At 41.8% G+C, this 19140-nt stretch overlaps 1 protein-coding gene across 1 annotated transcript in view; it reads right to left on the reverse strand.

Annotated features, from left to right (window-relative positions):
- LOC123137403 (CMP-sialic acid transporter 5) overlaps positions 1-2768 on the reverse strand; it is an 11198-nt gene extending 8430 nt beyond the window's left edge. The window contains exons 1-7 of the mRNA XM_044557155.1: positions 2518-2768; positions 2160-2421; positions 1446-1562; positions 996-1052; positions 656-733; positions 498-542; positions 347-406 (exon numbers count right to left, since the gene is read on the reverse strand). Of these exons, the coding sequence (XP_044413090.1) occupies positions 347-406; positions 498-542; positions 656-733; positions 996-1052; positions 1446-1562; positions 2160-2330 (528 nt within the window). The 5' untranslated portion in view covers positions 2331-2421; positions 2518-2768. The remainder of the gene's footprint in view (positions 1-346; positions 407-497; positions 543-655; positions 734-995; positions 1053-1445; positions 1563-2159; positions 2422-2517) is intronic.
- Positions 2769-19140: the final 16372 nt, after the last annotated feature.

A 19140-nucleotide genomic window follows, 5' to 3' on the forward strand; every position in this document is an offset into this window, starting at 1 on the left:
TGATGACTTTTGGTCTTTTGCATTCTAGCCTTTTGGCATCCTCATGTACTTGTATATATGCTGCCTTTGGCCTCCTAATAAGATCAAGTTGCTATTCCAACAGATACTACTAGTTCTAACAATTTCTAGTAAGTTCAGAATACACTGATCAATGCTTCTTAATATTCCTAATATGATTGGGTAATAGATCATGTAAAATGAGGCAGGTAGAGCCTAATCCAGTAATTCTCAAGTTACATGGTAGTAACAAATAATCTAAAAGCATAAAACAGTTTGGTAAACTCAATCCTCAAACTAAAACTAAACTGTAGAAATAACTGCAACAGGATTTAAACGCCAACCTTACCTGAATAACAGAGAACCTCCTTCTCATTATAAATTTCAGAAGAACAGCGATGACCAGTACCTAGAGAAGTTTGGATCACAAATGGTGTTATATATGCATACACACCAATAAAACTAAAGCATGACATCTGAGTAGGACAAGAAAAGTGTACCTTTAGGTTGCTTAGCATTTTCACAGTTGAAGGATTGAAATACAACTGCACAATACGCTCAATATGTGTCAGGTATAGCTGTACGTCAATCTCACAAGGCAAAAAATGTTTACTCATGACAACTGCAAGACTCTGCCTCTAAATCCAATGAAACTTACCTGCATGATAAATTTAAGGTAATTGTTGATGGCATATAGAAGTGCAGGGACAGCTAGGAGTACATTATTGCGGGCTGCCTACAAAAAGAAATGATTGAACTATCAGATAACAAAAGAATGTGATAAAAGAGTGAAACAAAATATTTTTAAGTATGGGTATAGGGAAAATAGAAACGTAATATTGGGGTAAAAGTAATAAGATGTAAAACAACATGAAACTATATAGAACAAAAATACCAAGCATTGATTCAACATTGAAAACGAAAGCATACACGCAATGATATGAACACGAGCAACAAAAGGGGCGTAAACTGTATCATCATGTGGCCAGATACATCACCTGTATAAGGGTTGAACGTGCCAGAAGTGGTTTCTCCCCAACCTTTTGCTTTCGAGACTGTCAGATTAGTATAACAACGTTAAAGAGGCGAATAAGAAGTGAGGAGCATAAGCTATAGAGAAGCCATCAACAAATTAAATATGTCGCTTGCAGCTATTATGCACCATGAAAAATATACTGGTACACAAATTTCCAAACAGTGTGCTGTGACAAAGTTTGCCTATGGTGATAGGTGAGTAAAGAACTTTTGCTACAGGAATAACCGAATAAGTACATGTGTTATGCAAGATATGTCAAAAACAGGCAAGAGCCTAACAAGCACAAAATAAAATTCAGAACCATCCAGACAAGATATGCGTGTAAAAAATGGTGTTTCATGTATAACATCATGTGACATCATCGGCATACATGCACAATAGAAAAACATTGGAGCAAGAAGCCAAGACAAACCTGAATAATTAGCATCACGATAGCAAAGATAACTTTTGCAACCTCTGTCAAAAAGTTAACACTGATGGGGCTGAACTGGAACTTCCCATCTACTTTTGACATGAACACTAGGATGGGCTGCAGACAACAGTAAATTATTAAAGTACGGAACCTAATCATGAACACAGCTCTCCAACTTACTTGGATTATCTTTCGCAAGAAAATATACTTACTTCCATTATCTCTAACAGAAAGCTAATCGTAAGTACAACCTTCGTCCCAAAATATAAGATCATTCTTGACACTAGCATTTTGGGACGGAGGGAGTAACTTACCAGTCCCTCTATCCCAAAATATAAGGTGTATTTTCATTCATTAAGTTAAGGCTTTGACCAATAATTATTCGATTAATACATGGTTTACAAAATCGCAATCACAAATACTTTTTTCAATACGAATCTAATGACATCAATTTTATGTCAGATAAACCACATATTAACAGAGTAATTGTTGGTAAAATAAGCCTCATATTTTGACAAGAGAGGGTGCTTGTTACCATATAGATGCATGTAACGCTAAAGAAGGGGCCAACTAACTGAAGCATACAGGCATTGCCTCATAATTGTTCGACGTAGATCATGCCAAATACCATTTCACAAGTATTTGCACCACGTGATGGATTGAACTGCTGAGAACGTAGTAGTTCGATTATCGTTAACGGAGGTAGAAACACACCTGGAGGCCGACGAGCATGCAGTCGCCGACGACGAGGAGGAATTTGAGCGCGCGGAACTTGGACGTTATCTTGTTGTGGTGCTTGTCGTACGCCCTGGACACGCTCCGCGGGCTCGGCGCCACCAGCCGGGAGCGGCACGCGGTGCATTCCATCACCCCGTTCCGCTGCATCTCGCCCGAGTCGTCGCCACGGGAGCACGCCGCCGACTAGATGCCGCTCAGCACTCCCGGCGTCCGAGCCCGAGGGATCCCAGAAGCATTACTAGAGCAACCACGCCGTTTCAGCCAATCAACAGTGGCGCATCGGGTATGACTGGATAGAAGAGCGGATCTGAAGGATAAGGTTCGTCCACTGTACCTCGGAGGAGGCGGGGCGTGGTCGGTGGCGATCTCGCAGATCTGGGCCTGGCCACCACCGCGCTCGGCGAATCGGGCACCGCGTGCTTGGTGTAGCTTGGTGGCTCCGGCGAGCGTGCAGAGGCTGGATCCTAGGAGATGAGGGGAAGTGGGCGTGAGATGCTCGCGGCCGGGATCACGGATTCCGGCAGGAGTAGGGGTGGGGAAGAAAGGTGTGAGGGGCGAGAGAAGGGAGACACGAAAGCAGGGCGGGTGTTTCTCTGTATTTATATACTGCTCATATCACTGTTTTTTTTTTCCTCCTCTGCTGGTTTTCTGCCCTTTTGGATCTTTTGATGATTTGATTTGCTCACTTGCAGATCTCTCAAAAATATGCCGTTTTGAAATTATAACATTCGATCGAAGAATTTTTAATCATACCATAAGAGAATACTTCAAGAGATTGTAATACATCAATAGCAAAGATTTTCTTTTTGGAAAAAAGATCGTGTGGATTTCAGTGCCACAAATACTCAAAAGGAACAAAAAATCTCTGAATTAAAGAGAGCTTTAACATCTCAAAAGAAAAGAAAAATAAATTTGAAAGGATTAAATGAATATAAATATTGCATACAACACTGTTCAATTGAATAATAACAGAGTTCCATAAAAGTACTTGACACTGTTGCATCATACAAACGCAGCTTTGATCACGATTTTTATACTAGCTATAGATAATAAAATGAACAAAATATATTATTATGAAAGTCTTTCTAAGATAAATTTACGATCCAATAATCAAGTTCTGATATAAGTATTACTCCCTTCATTCTTGTATATAGGTTGTATTAGGTTTCGTTAAGGCAAGGATTTGATACAAAATTATAATTACTAGTAAGTACTTTAAAAATGAATATAATAGTATCAATTTCATGTCATATAAATCACATATTAGCACAGTGTTGTTGGTTCAAGACTTGATTTTTTTTGTCAAATATTATTTCTTTCTAAGAAATCTCACATCATAACTCCAAACTAAGCAAGAAAACGCTTGTGTCACTGCTAACAGCAACAGAAAAGCTCATGTCCTTTCTACCATCAAAGAAACAACCCCGACGCATTGTAGGTTCCCCTAGCCAAACCCTCACACCGCTAGGACCGCATCGACGAGGGAAATTCACTCGAATGAAGAAGAGCTTGAAGCATGTATCGTGGGGTATGAGTTTTGCCTTTCTATCTACACCGACCACCTCAATTTTAGGTCGCGCTAACTAAAAAATTCTGATTGCTCACAACCATCTACTCGTCTAGATGTCGTCACCCTCCAAGGCATTGTCTCTTATTCTAGTGTTGTCATTGATCGTGTATACCACAATATGTGTCATCCGCGGATGTAAATGAATGTTATCAACTCCAGCATCACCTCAGCACGTTCATCAAAGTTCCGTTCGATATGAACTTCCTGTATCACTTTGTTAGCCTCATCCATAGGAGCTTAGTTCAGATCGGTGAGCCTCGAGTCAATCCTTTCTCATTGTTGTTCTTATCCACTCGTGTGTGATTGTACCTACATCACACATGAGCATTTCTTAGAGAATCACGTGAACGCTATCGCATGTCGTGTGCACACTATCGCACAGTTCGCTCAGTCCAGTCTTATGTGATGTGGTAAGTCATCGCGCATAATTTTTTTTAGTCAAACCGTGTGTAGGGCATCATACATAGGTCACTTAAAGCAAGCGTATGTGATGGATCTTTCATTGCACACGATTGATTTATGTGAATTATGTGCATGTTATCGCACACAGTTCAGAATACCGCGTCTGTGAAGAATTGGCGATCGCACACATTTATTTTTGGAGCAAAAGTTATATTTATTTATATCATGTGTGATGTGTTCAACGCATAATTTCTTCTCCGTGTGTGTGATTGGGGAGGGAGCTTAATACTATAAATCTACACTAGTGGTCATAGCTGATGCGCAACCCTCCACTTTTTCCCTTTCCCAACCCAGTTGCTTGAACCTAGCGTGGTATGGCACCGTACTTGGGTTGTGGTCGTCTGCGGCTGGTCGATCGATGTTGGAGGCCAGCTTCGCGGTGCACCCTCCCTTGCACCGTCACCAACAGTGTTGGTCTTCTCCTCGACAGTTCTGCCCCGCCGCATCCACCCTCCCACCTCCTCTCCACCATCTCCCATCCCCCTCAGACCATCACTTCACCGATGAGCTCCCTCGCTCTTGTATCCTCTCCTCTTCCACTAAAACTCTAGAAACAAAAACATAGGGATTTTTCCCCGAGAGGGGAAAATGAAAAGAAACGACTGGAACTAGAGCCGTGCATCTCTCGAGATTGCAAAACACATGCCCTTTTCTCTCTACGTATGGGGTCTAACTTGTCAGTGTCTGTATAGGGGTGCGAAATGCGGTGGACAGGTAATGAGGTCCACCCCTCTTAACTCACCGACCGGCCCACCGCCAGGTATTTTAGGTGCTCGGGTTCCGGGCGCGAAGCAAGCATACACAACACATGATGAAAGTGCACGTGGATGGGATTGCAATATAAACTTGTGTGTGTGTTTTATAAACATGAATTTAGACCATATATAGCATACTCATTTTCCCAAACACCCCAACTTCCCCTATATAGAGGGGAAAATGAAACCCCCCCCCACACTAATCCTACCCATGTTGGTGGTGAGACAACCCCTGAAGTTCCATGCCTGCGTGCGCCACCGCCAGCACTGGGCGATGCCTGCCTCGCCACTGGCCCCACCTCGCCACCGCCACAAGAGAGAAAGAAAAAAAAATGACTCACCAAGATGCTGGTCACACACACCAGGAGCATATTGGGGAAATAAAAATTTGACTCACCAAGATGTTGGTCACACACACCAGGAGTATATTGGGGATAAGCTTCACTACAAAAAAAGTACACTTCCGTGATGATACGTGTTTGTCATAGTAGGTCGCATTTTTTGTCACGCATGTACATCCATGACGATTTTATGATAGAATCAAGATAGTCATACCTCTGTTGTCGTAGAAGTGTTCCATGACATTACCAAAATTATCATCACGGAAGTATCCACTTCCATGACGATAAATCGCGCGTCATAGAAGTGCTTTTGTCAAGGGTGACCAACACGTGGCATCCACCATAACGGGAGGCTGTTAAGTGTCGTTAAGCTAACGGGTCTGATTTTGGATCCGATAACCCGCTAACAGCCACGACCAATGCCGATTTTCCATGTGTAAAATTCTCATTGGCCGACGGAACCACGCTCAGCTCCGTGTTGGCACAGGTGTCACTCATCCAACGGTCGAGACGGGCCTATGATATGTTGACACGTGGACGGGCCCAAAAGTGGCCCATAAAGTTTAAATGGGCCGGCCCAACTAAAGGCCCACAAGATTTAGCGGACCATAATGGGTCGGCCCAGCTAAAAGCCCACAAGATTTTGCAGACCATAATGGGCTGGCCCAGGTAAAGGCCCACAAGATTTTGCAGACCATAATGGGCCGGCCCAGCTAAAGGCCCACAAGATTTAGCGGACCACAATGGGCCAGCCCAGCTAAAGGCCCACGGGATTTTGCAGACCATAATGGACCGGCCCAGCTAAAGGCCCAACATTCTCAGTTAAGGCTCGTACGGCTAGTGTCAAATCGGCCCGTCAACGGCCTGACCTAAACTTGTCATCATCGCAGCCCATGGTCACTTCTGGCCCGTTAACAGTCCGCTAAGTATTTGGGCCGAAACGGCCCAGTGTATTTCTGGCCTGTTAAAGGTCCTGCTTCATTTGGGCCCATTTACAGGCCATTGAAACTTTCGGCCCATAAACGACCGTGAAGGATTTGGGTCATATTCGGCCATGTTTGACATTCGTCCTGTTAGAGGCCCACTATAGATTTGGGCCACTTTTGGCCTGTTGTGATTTCAGCCTGTTAGCGTCGGACGAAATCCATGGGCCATATGTGGCCCAACGTCACATCGGGCCCATTAACGACCCATATAAAAATGACGCTAATCTAGCCCGACCGAACTTCCGGCCTGTTAAAGGCCCGTGTATTAGGTCAGCGCATTTATGGCCTATCCGAATTTTGGCATGTGAAAGATCCGCATCGTAAATGTGAAGGAAATACGCCCTAGAGGCAATAATAAAGTTATTATTTATTTCCTTATTTAATGATAAATGTTTATTATTCATGCTAGAATTGTATTAACCGGAAACTTGATACATGTGTGAATACATAGACAAAACAGAATGTCACTAGTATGCCTCTACTTGACTAGCTCATTAAATCAAAGATGGTTAAGTTTCCTAGCCATAGACATGAGTTGTCATTTGATTAACGGGATCACATCATTAGGAGAATGATGTGATTGACTTTACCCATTCCGTTAGCTTAGCACTTGATCGTTTAGTATGTTGCTATTGCTTTCTTCATGACTTATACATGTTCCTATGACTATAAGATTATGCAACTCCCGTTTACCGGAGGAACACTTTGTGTGCTACCAAACGTCACAACGTAACTGGGTGATTATAAAGGTGCTCTACAGGTGTCTCCGAAGGTACTTGTTGAGTTGGCGTATTTTGAGATTAGGATTTGTCACTCTGATTGTCGGAGAGGTATCTCTAGGCCCTCTCGGTAATGCACATCACTATAAGCCTTGCAAGCAATGTGACTAATGAGTTAGTTGCGGGATGATGCATTACATATCGAGTAAAGAGACTTGCTGGTAACGAGATTGAACTAGGTATTGGGATACCGACGATCGAATCTCGGGCAAGTAACATACCGATGACAAAGGGAACAACGTATGTTGTTATGCGGTTTGACCGATAAAGATCTTCATAGAATATGTAGGAGCCAATATGAGCATCCAGGTTCCGCTATTGGTTATTGACCGGAGATGTGTCTCGGTCATGTCTACATAGTTCTCGAACCCGTAGGGTCCGCACGCTTAACGTTCGGTGACGATTTGTATTATGAGTTATGTGATTTGATGTACCGAAGGTAGTTCGGAGTCCCGGATGAGATCGGGGACATGACGAGGAGTCTCAAAATGGCCGAGACGTAAAGATCGATATATTGGATGACTATATTCGGACATCGGAAAGGTTCCGAGTGATTCGGGTATTTTTTGGAGTACCGAAAAGTTACGGGAATTCGTATTGGACCTTAATGGGCCATACGGGAAAGGAGAAAAAGGCCTCAAAAGGTGGTCGCACCCCTCCCCATGGTCTGGTCCGAATTGGACTAGGGAGGGGGGGCCCTTCCTTCCTTCTCCTTTTCCCTTCCCTTTTTCCTATTCCATGTGGGAGGAGGAATCCTACTAGGACTAGGGAGTCCTAGTAGGACTCCACACTTTTGGCGCGCTCTAGGGGCTGGCCGGCCTCCCCTCCTCCATCCTTTATATACGGGGGCAGGGGGCACCTCTATACACAACAATTGATCATTGATCTTTTAGCCGTGTGCGGTGCCCCCTTCCACCATAATCCACCTCGGCCATATCGTAGCGGTGCTTAGGCGAAGCCCTGCGTCAGTAGCATCATCATCACCGTCATCACGCCATCGTGTTGACGGAACTCTCCTGCAAAGCTCTGTTGGATCGGAGTTCGTGGGACGTCATCAAGCTGAACGTGTGCAGAACTCGGAGGTGCCGTGCGTTCGGTACTTGGATCGGTCGGATCGTGAAGACGTACGACTACATCAACCGCGTTGTCATAACGCTTCCGCTTTCGGTCTACGAGGGTACATGGACAACACTCTCTCCTCTTGTTGTTATGCATCACCATGATCTTGCGTGTGCGTAGGAAATTTTTGAAATTACTACGTTCCCCAACAGTGGCATCCGAGCCAGGTTTATGCGTAGATGTTATATGCACGAGTAGAACACAAGTGAGTTGTGGATGATACAAGTCATACTGCTTACCAACATGTCAAACTTTGGTTCGGCGGTATTGTTGGATGAAGCGGCCCGGACCGACATTACGCGTATGCTTACGCAAGACTGGTTCTACCGACGTGCTTTGCACATAGGTGGCTGGCGGGTGTCAGTTTCTCCAACTTTAGTTGAACTGAGTGTGGCTACGCCCGGTCCTTGAGAAGGTAAAAACAACACTAGCTTGACGAAATATTGTTGTGGTTTTGATGCGTAGGTAAGAACAGTTCTTGCTTAGCCCGTAGCAGCCACGTAAAACTTGCAACAACAAAGTAGAGGACGTCTAACTTGTTTTTGCAGGGCATGTTGTGATGTGATATGGTCAAGGCATGATGCTATATTTTATTGTATGAGACGATCATGTTTTGTAACCGAGTTATCGGCAACTGGCAGGAGCCATATGGTTGTCACTTTATTGTATGCAATGCAATCGCCCTGTAATTGCTTTACTTTATCACTAAGCGGTAGCGATAGTCGTAGAAGCAATAGAGTTGGTGAGATGACAATGATGCTACGATGGAGATCAAGGTGTCGCATCGGTGATGATGGTGATCATGACGGTGCTTCGGAGATGGAGATCACAAGCACAACATGATGATGGCCATATCATATCACTTATATTGATTGCATGTGAAGTTTATATTTTATACATCTTATTTTGCTTTGATTGACGGTGGCATTATAAGATGATTTCCACTAAATTTCAAGATAAAAGTGTTCTCCCTGAGTATGCACCATTGCCAAAGTTTGTCGTGCCGAGACACCACATGATGATCGGGTGTGATAAGCTCTACGTCCATCTACAACGGTTGCAAGCCAGTTTTGCACACGCAGAATACTCGGGTTAAACTTGACGAGCCTAGCATATGCAGATATGGCCTCGGAACACTGAGACCGAAAGGTCGAGCGTGAATCATATAGTAGATATGATCAACATAGTGATGTTCACCATTGAAAACTATTCCATTTCACGTGATGATCGGTTATGGTTTAGTTGATTTGGATCACGTGATCACTTAGATGATTAGAGAGATGTCTATCTAAGTGGGAGTTCTTAAGTAATATGATTAATTGAACTTTAATTTATCATGAACTTAGTCCTGATAGTATTTGCATATCTATGTTGTAGATCAATAGCTCGCGATGTAGTTCCTCGTTTATTTTTGATATGTTCCTAGAGAAACTAAGTTGAAAGATGTTAGTAGCAATGATGCGGACTTGGTCCGTGATCTGAGGATTAACCTCAATGCTGCACAGAAGTATTATGTCCTTAATGCACCGCTAGGTGATAGAACTATTGTAGGAGCAGATGCAGACGTTATGAACATTTGACAAAAGCTCGGTATGATGACTACTTGATAGTTTAGTGCACATGCTTTACGGCTTAGAATAGGGGCTTCAAAGGCGTTTTTGAAATGCCACGAAGCATATGAGATGCCAAGAGTTGAAATTGGTATTTTATACTCATGCCCGTGTCAAGAGGTATGAGACATCTGACAGTATTTTGCCTACAAGATGGAGGAGAATAGCTCAACCAGTGAGCATGTGCTCAGATTGTCTGGATACTACAATTGCTTGAATCAAGTGGGAGTTAATCTTCCAGATAAGATAGTAATTGACAAAGTTCTCTAGTCACTATCACCAAGTTACTAGAACTTAGTGATGAACTATAATATGCAAGGGATGACGAAAACAATTCCCAAGCTCTTCACGATGCTAAAATCAGCGAAGGTAGAAATCAAGAAAAACATCAAGTGTTGATGGTTGACAAGACCACTAGTTTCAAGAAAAAGGGTAAAGGGAAGAAAGAGAACTTCAAGAAGAACGGCAAGTAAGTTGCTACTCAAGTGAAGAAGCCCAAGTCTGGACCTAAGCCTGAGACTAAGTGCTTCTACTGCAAAGGGACTGGTCCCTGGAAGCGGAAACTACCCCAATGTCACGCCCAATATGCGACCCTATCCTAAAGGAACTCGAAGGTCCCACCAGGATAGAAGCGCATATTGGAGACGCTTTTGCAAGGTGGATATCATTACATCGTACCGTTACATAATAGTTGGGGATACATACAAGAGGCACAAAATGCCACACGAATACAACATCACCATACATAAGAGCAACATCCGACTACGGATGAAATACAAACGGAAGCTCAAACGACATCCACCCTTCTAGCCTAGGCTGCCGACCTAGAACCTATCCCCTGATCGAAGAAGAAGCAGAAGAAGAACTCCAAAACAAGCAAACATCACTCTTGCGTCATGATCATCGCATAACCTGTACCTGCAACTGTTGTTGTAGTAATTTGTGAGCCACGAGGACTCAGCAATCCCATAACCATGGGTATCAAGACTAGCAAAGCTTAATGGGTAAGGAAAGGATAAGTGGTGAGGTTGCAGCAGCGATTAAGCATATATGGTGGCTAACATACACAAATAAGAGCGAGAAGAGAAGCAAACGGAACGGCCGAGAAGCTAGAAGTGATCAAGAAGTGATCTTGAAACTAATTATGCACAATCATAACACAAAGACCGTGTTCACTTCCCGGACTCCGCCGAAAAGTGACCATCACAGCTACACACGCGGTTGATGCATTTTAATTCGAATCCGGTGTCAAGTTCTCTACAACCGGACATTAACAAATTCCCATCTGCCACATAACCGCGGGCAGGACTCTCGAAAGTTTATACCTTGCAGGGGTGTCCCAACTTAGCCCATCACAAGCTCTCACGGTCAATGAAGGATATTCCTTCTCCTAGGAAGACCCGATCAGTCTCAGAATCCCGGTTACAAGACATTTTGACAATGGTAAAACAAGACCAGCAAAGTGATACGTCTCCAACGTATCTATAATTTATGAAGTATTCATGCTATTATATTATCCATCTATGATGTTTTATATGCATTTATATGCCATTTTATATGATTTTTGGGACTAACCTATTAACCTAGAGCCCAGTGCCAGTTCCTGTTTTCTCCTTGTTTTTGAGTTTTACAGAAAAGGAATACCAAACGGAGTCCAATTGACGTGCCAATTTTGACGATTTTTTATGGACCAAAACAAGACCACGGAGCATCGAATTGGGCCAGAAGAGTCCCGGGCTGCCCACGAGAGTGGGGGGCGCGCCCCCCTATCTCGTGGACAGCCCGGAGACCCCCTGACTTGAAACCTACGCCAAAAATTCCTATAAATACAGAAACCTTTGGGAAATAGCCTAGATCGGAAGTTCTGCCGCCGCAAGCCTCTGTAGCCACGAGAAATCAATCTAGGTCCTCTCCGGCACCCTGCTGGAGGGGGCAATCATCACCGAAGGCCATGGAGGAGGATCTCGGAGGGGCCATCATCGCCATGAAGGCCAAGGACTAGAGGAGGAAAGCCATGGAGAAGGAAGCACAAGGGGGAGAACCTCTCCCCCTCTCTCCTGGTGGCACCGGAGTGCCATCGGGAGGGGAATCATCGCCATGGTGATCGTCTTCATCAACATCACCATCATCATCACCATCCCCATCTCTTTTACGCGGTCCACTCTCCCGCACCCCGCTGTAATCCCTACTTGAACATGGTGCTTTATGCTGCATATTATGATTCAATGATGTGTTGCCATCCTATGATGTTTTGAGTAGATATCTTTTGTCCTTGGGTTGATTGATGATCTAGATTGGTACGAGTTGTATGTTTTATCTTGGTGTTGTCCTATGGTGCCCTCTGTGTCGCGCAAGCGTGAGGGACTCCCGCTGTAGGGTGTTGCAATACGTTCATGATTCGCTTATAGTGGATTGGTGAGTGACTAAAACACAAACCCGAGTAAGGGAGTTGTTGTGTATGGGAATAAAGAGGACTTGATGCTTTAATGCTATGGTTGGGTTTTACCTTAATGATCTTTAGTAGTTGCGGACGCTTGCTAGAGTTCCAATCATAAGTGCATATGATCCAAGTAGAGAAAGTATGTTAGCTTATGCCTCTCCCTCATATGAAATTGCAATGACGACTATCGGTCTTGTTAACAATTGCCTAGGACAATTCCGCACACCGATCCATCATTATTCCACATCGCTATTTATATTATTTAGTAATATATTCTAACTTTATGATAACAGCACCTACTTTTATATTTTAGCTCTCCGATATCATACAAAGTTATCCTCTTTATACCCACAACACAGTTTTATTTCTTGTTTCTAGTTGGAAGCAAACGTTCGGTGCACGTAGAGTCGTATCAGTGGCAGATAGGGCTTGAGAGAATATTGATCTTACCTTTGGCTCCTTGTGGGTTCGACACTCCATACTTATCACTTCCACCTTTGGGAATTGCTACGATGATTCCGTGCACTTGGGGATTATCAAGCTCTTTTCTGGCGCTGTTGATATTCTCGTGTGTGCTTGTTTGCTTTGTTCACTAAGTAGATTTTGTTTTTCCTTTTGGTTACTGTTTAGTTGTGGGTGAAACATGCAATTTTTTTTAAAAGAATGAAAACACCAAAAAAAAATTACTTGCCTCTCATGCCTAAAAAGGTTTTTCAAAAAGAGAAGTGATTGGAAAGTTATGCATTGAAGAAGTGAGGGTCGACCTTGAGCACTTGTGTTCATGCTCACGGAAACAATGTAGAATTTTTCATGGAAGTTTCTCTGTAAATAATTATCCCCTTGTATATATCCTTTGTATGATAAGATTGCTTGCTTACTATGTGCAGAACAAAAATAGAAACTTTGGTTGTAGTGCATGAATTTACATTTTTTTACTAGAAAGTCAAATGGGTCTGAAACTTTTTGAACATTACTTCTGTACAAATTGTTCAAATTGTCAAATTTATTTCATGATTTTAGGAGTTACAGAAGTTTACTAAACTTCCAGAGTACTACAGACTGTCCTGTTCTTGACAGATTCTGTTTTTCGTGTGTTGTTTGCTTATTTTGATGCATCTATGGCTAGTATGTGAGGGTATGAACCATAGAGAAGTTGGAATACAGTAGGTTTAACACCAATATAAACAAATAATGAGTTAATTACAGTACCTTAAAGTGGTAGTTTGCTTTATTACACTAACGGATCTCACAAGTTTTTGTTTAAGTTTTTGTGAATGAAGTGTTTGAAGAACGAGGATGTTACGGATGTGAGAAGAATAAAGAGAGACAAGAGTTCAAGCTTGGGGATGCCCAAGGCACCCCAAGTAAATATTTCAAAGGATACTCAAGCATCTAAGCTTGGGGATGCCCCGGTTGGCATCCCATCTTTCTTCTTCAACAAATATCAGTATACCTCAGTTTTTGTTTTGTTCACATGATTTGTGTCCTTTGTGTTTTTATTTTTCTTTAAGAATCATGCTAGTATGAGATAGCTCTTCATTGATTTATAGAATACTTCATGTGCTTCACTTATATCTTTTAAGTATGATCTTATAGAATTGCTCTTTGTGCTTCACTTAAATCGTTTGAGTATGGTTTTATAGAATGCTTCGTGCGCTTCACTTATATATTTTGAGCTTGGATATTGGCTAGTCTATATTAATTGTAGAATGCTCCAAGAACTTCACTTATATCTTTTGGAGTATGAATAATACTATAATTTAAAGTGGGTTTGGAAGAGTGTCAACTTTAGGAATTAGTGATCCCACTATCTTGGAGGGTGTTGAATCTTCGTACGATATTTATGAAAGTGGATTTGGAAGAGTGTCAACTTTAGTTAGTACTCCACTATTTCAGAAGAGGTTCCAATTGAGTATGAGAACAAAGTTGCTATCCATGATGCTACTGAAAATTATTATGAGGGAGGAATTTGTGCTTGTAGGAGTTGCAATAATATCAAGTTTCCTCTCTATGTGCTTAAAGTTTTGAAGTTATACTTGTTTTGCCTTCCTATGCTAGTTGACTCTTGTTCCTATAAATTGTGTGCTCACAAAATCCCTAGGCATAGGAAGTGAGTTAGATTTAAATGTGCTAGTCATATTCTTCATGATGCTCTCTTTGTGTTTCAACTCTTTTCTTTTATGCGAGCATCATTGAAATCATCATGCCTAGCTAAAAGGCATTGAAGAAAAGCACTTGTTGGGAGACAACCCAATATTTGCCCTTACTATTTTTGTGTGTCTACATGATTAAGCTAATGTAGTAATCATGTTTTATAGCTTTTGTTTCAATAAAGTGCCAAGTAAGACCTTTGGGAAGACTTGGATGAAAGTTAATGTGATCTTGCTGTAAAAAACAGAAACTTTGCGCTCACGAGATTAGCTGTCATTTTTTACAGAAGAGTGATTTTGAGTTGATTCCTTTTGCAGAAGATTAATAGGCAAATCACTCACGTCCACCAATTTATTTAATAATTTTTGGAGTAGCAGAAGTATGGTTATTGTTCAGATCATTACAGACTGTTCTGTTTCTGACAGATTCTGTTTTCATTGCATAGTTTGCTTGTTTTCTAGTTTCTATGGCTTATATTTCTCAATATAAATTGTAGAAATGATATGGTACAGTAGGAATTATGTGAAAACAATTATGAACCTTGTCTTTACAGTACCAAAGTGCATGGTTTACTCTTTATCATACTAACCTATCTCACGAAGTTCCATTAAGTTTTGTGTGATTGAAGTTTTCAAGTTTTGGGTGAGATATCGATATGAGGAGAATAAGGAGTGGGAATACCCTAAGCTTGGGGATGCCCAAGGCACCGCAAGGTAATATTCAAGTAAGACTCAAGCGCCTAAGCTTGGGGATGCCCCGGAAGGCATCCCCTCATTCGTCTTCAAAACTATCGGTATACCTTACTCGGAGCTATATTTTTATTCGTTACATGATATGTGTTTTGCTTGGAGTGCATTTTATTTTGTTAGTATTTGCTTTCTGTTATTTAGAATAGTGTTTTGCATCTTTAGTTTCAATAAAAATGTCAAGGATAGCCTTTACCATGCTTATTTTGCTAGTATACATGTTGCTGTTTGAAAACAGAAAGTTTACCACTGTTGCAAAAATTCCCTAGAAAAGTCAGAGAATGATATAATGTTGAAACTTTTTGCATGTTCAGATCTGATAAATCTTCTATAGCGTAGTATTTTTCTCATAATTTTTGGAGTTAGGGAAGTATTGTGAATCTTGCATTCTTTACAGACTATACTGTTTTGGCAGATTGCTGTTATAGTTGCATTGTTTGCATATGTTTGCTTGTTTAATGATTCTATTTGAGGATAGGAGTATTAAATATGCAGAGACATTTAGTATGCGATGTTGAATAATAATTTTAGTGCTTTGTTACAGTAGAAAATGATAAGGTTTTGCATTGGTTTATACTAACCTATCTCACGAGTTCTTGTTGAGTTTGGTGTGGATGAAGCTTTTGATAAAAAGAGAAACCATGATATGAGAGGAATTAAGGAGATATAAGAGTTCAAGCTTGGGGATGCCCAAGGCACCCCAAGATAATATTCCAAGAAGTCTCAAGCATCTAAGCTTGGGAATGCCCCGTTAGGCATCCCACCTTTCTTCTTCAACAACTATCGGTTAGTATCGGTTGAGCCTAAGTTTTTGCTTCTTCACATAAGTTGTGCTATCCTTGCAATGTAATTTTATTTTGTTTTACTTGCTGTTTGAATAAAATCATTGGATCTGAAATATTGAATAAAAAAGGGAGCCCTCCCATGGCTAGTTAATTATTTGACTACTTAGTGTCCTTCACTCATATCTTTTGGAGTAGTTTGTCATTTACTCATGTGCTTCATGTATATCCTATGAGTAAATGGGGGAATGAATTAAATGTCAAAAATTTTAATTTCTGTATGTTTCATATGCTTACAACATGGATAGTAATGACTTCACATATAAAGAGTATGAGGCATAAAAGTTGTTGAGAGTTAGCAAACGTAGTTTTAGTCATCGTTTCAATTAATAGGAAGTAATAAGGAAAGAGAGGTTGACATACGAATATATTATCTTGGACATATTTTATGATTGGGAACACTTATTAAGTATGACATGCTAAAAGAGTTGACGTTGGACAAAGAAGACAACGTAATGGTTTATGTTTTCTCACATCTCAGTTAAAGTATATTATCATTGACCTTCCAAATATGTTGAGCTTGCCTTTCCCCCTCATGCTAGCCGAATTCCTTGCACCAAGTAGAGATACTACTTGTGCATCCAAATATCCTTAAACCCAGTTTTGCCATGAGAGTCCACCATACCTACCTATGGATTGAGTAAGATCCTTCAAGTAAGTTGTCATGTTGCAGGCAATAAAAATTGCTATTTAAATATGTATGACTTATTAGTGCAGAGAAAATAAACTTTGTACGATCTTGTTGTGGAAGCAATAAAAGCGACAGACTGCATAATAAAGGTCCACATACAAGGGGCAATATAAAGTGACGCTCTTTTGCATTAAGATTTTATGCATCCAACCCTAAACGCATATGACAACCTCTGCTCCCCTCTGCGAAGGGCCTATCTTTTACTTTATGTTTTTACTTTATGCTTGAGTCAAGGTGATCCTCACCTTTCCCCTTTTCATTTTATCCTTTGGCAAGCTCCTCGTGTTTGAAAGATCATGATATATATATCCAATTGGATGTAATTTAGCATGGATTATTATTGTTGACATCACCTAAAGGTGAATACGTTGGGAGGCAACACAATAAGCCCCTATCTTTCTCAGTGTCCGGCTGAAACTCCATAACCACAAGTATTGCGTGAGTGTTAGCAATTGTAGAAGACTATATGATAGTTGAGTATGTGGACTTGCTGAAAAGCTCTATTCTTGACTGTTTCTGATGTTATGATAAATTGAAATTGTTTCAATGACTGAGATTATAGTTTGTTAGTTCTCAATGAAGTTTCTGAACCATACTTGACATTGTGAATAGATTGTTACTTGATCATGAAAAGTTCTATGAGATAAGCTGCTATTATGACACATATTGATGCTAGAAAAGGTGATTGATATTATCACTGTTCAAACTTGTGCACCTGCTAGCATTCACACTTCATAGATTATTTCTTTTATCATTTACCTACTCGAGGACGAGCAGGAATTAAGCTTGGGGATGCTGATACGTCTCCAACGTATCTATAATTTATGAAGTATTCATGCTATTATATTATCCATCTATGATGTTTTATATGCATTTATACGCCATTTTATATGATTTTTGGGACTAACCTATTAACCTAGAGCCCAGTGCCAGTTCTTGTTTTCTCCTTGTTTTTGAGTTTTACAGAAAAGGAATACCAAATGGAGTTCAATTGACGTGCCAATTTTTGACGATTTTTTATGGACCAAAAGAAGACCACGGAGCATCGAAGTTGGGACAGAAGAGTCCCGGGCTGCCCACGAGAGTGGGGGGCGCGCCCACCCCCCTAGGGCGCGCCCCCTATCTCGTGGACAGCCCGGAGACCCCCCTGACTTGAAACCTACGCCAAAAATTCCTATAAATACAGAAACCTTCGGGAAATAACCTAGATCAGAAGTTCCGACGCCGCAAGCCTCTGTAGCCACGAAAAATCAATCTAGGCCCTCTCCGGCACCCTGCCGGAGGGGGCCATCATCACCGGAGGCCATGGAGGAGGATCTCGGAGGGGCCATCATCGCCATGAAGGCTAAGGACCGGAGGGGGAAAGCCATGGAGAAGGAAGCACAAGGGGGAGAACCTCTCCTCCTCTCTCTTGGTGGCACCATAGTGCCATATGGAGGGGAATCATCGCCGCGGTGATCGTCTTCATCAACATCACCATCATCATCACCATTCTCATCTCTTTTACGCGGTCCACTCTCCCGCACCCCGCTGTAATCCCTACTTGAACATGGTGCTTTGTGCTGCATATTATGATTCAATGATGGGTTGCCATCTTATGATGTTTTGAGTAGACATCTTTTGTCCTTGGGTTGATTGATGATCTAGATTGGTACGAGTTGTATGTTTTATCTTGGTGCTGTCCTATGGTGCCATCCGTGTCGCGCAAGCGTGAGGGACTCCCGCTGTAGGGTGTTGCAATACGTTCATGATTCGCTTATAGTGGGTTGGTGAGTGACTAAAACACAAACCCGAGTAAGGGGGTTGTTGTGCATGGGAATAAAGAGGACTTGATGCTTTAATGCTATGGTTGGGTTTTACCTTAATGATCTTTAGTAGTTGCGGACGCTTGCTAGAGTTCCAATCATAAGTGCATATGAACCAAGTAGAGAGAGTATGTTAGCTTATGCCTCTCCCTCATATGAAATTGCAATGACGACTATCGGTCTTGTTAACAATTGCCTAGGAGAATTCCGCACACCGATCCATCATTATTCCACACTTACCATTTATATTATTTAGTAATATATTCTAACTTTATGATAACATCACCTACTTTTATATTTTAGCTCTCCGATATCATACAAAGTTATCCTCTTTATACCCACAACACAATTTTATTTCTTGTTTCTAGTTGGAAGCAAACGTTCGGTGCACGTAGAGTCGTATCAGTGGCAGATAGGGCTTGAGAGAATATTGATCTTACCTTTGGCTCCTTGTGGGTTCGACACTCCATACTTATCACTTCCACCTTTGGGAATTGCTATGATGATTCCCCGCACTTGGTGATTATCACAAAGCCGCCCGATGTGCCGACAAATCCCGATAGGAGCTGCACATATCTTGTTCTCAGGGCACACCGGATAGGTTAGCCTACGAGTAAAACCAGCCCTCGAGTTGCCCCGTGGTGGCCCCGCAGTCTGCCT

This window comes from Triticum aestivum, chromosome 6B (genome assembly GCF_018294505.1).
Source record: "Triticum aestivum cultivar Chinese Spring chromosome 6B, IWGSC CS RefSeq v2.1, whole genome shotgun sequence".
Lineage (NCBI taxonomy): Eukaryota > Viridiplantae > Streptophyta > Magnoliopsida > Poales > Poaceae > Triticum > Triticum aestivum.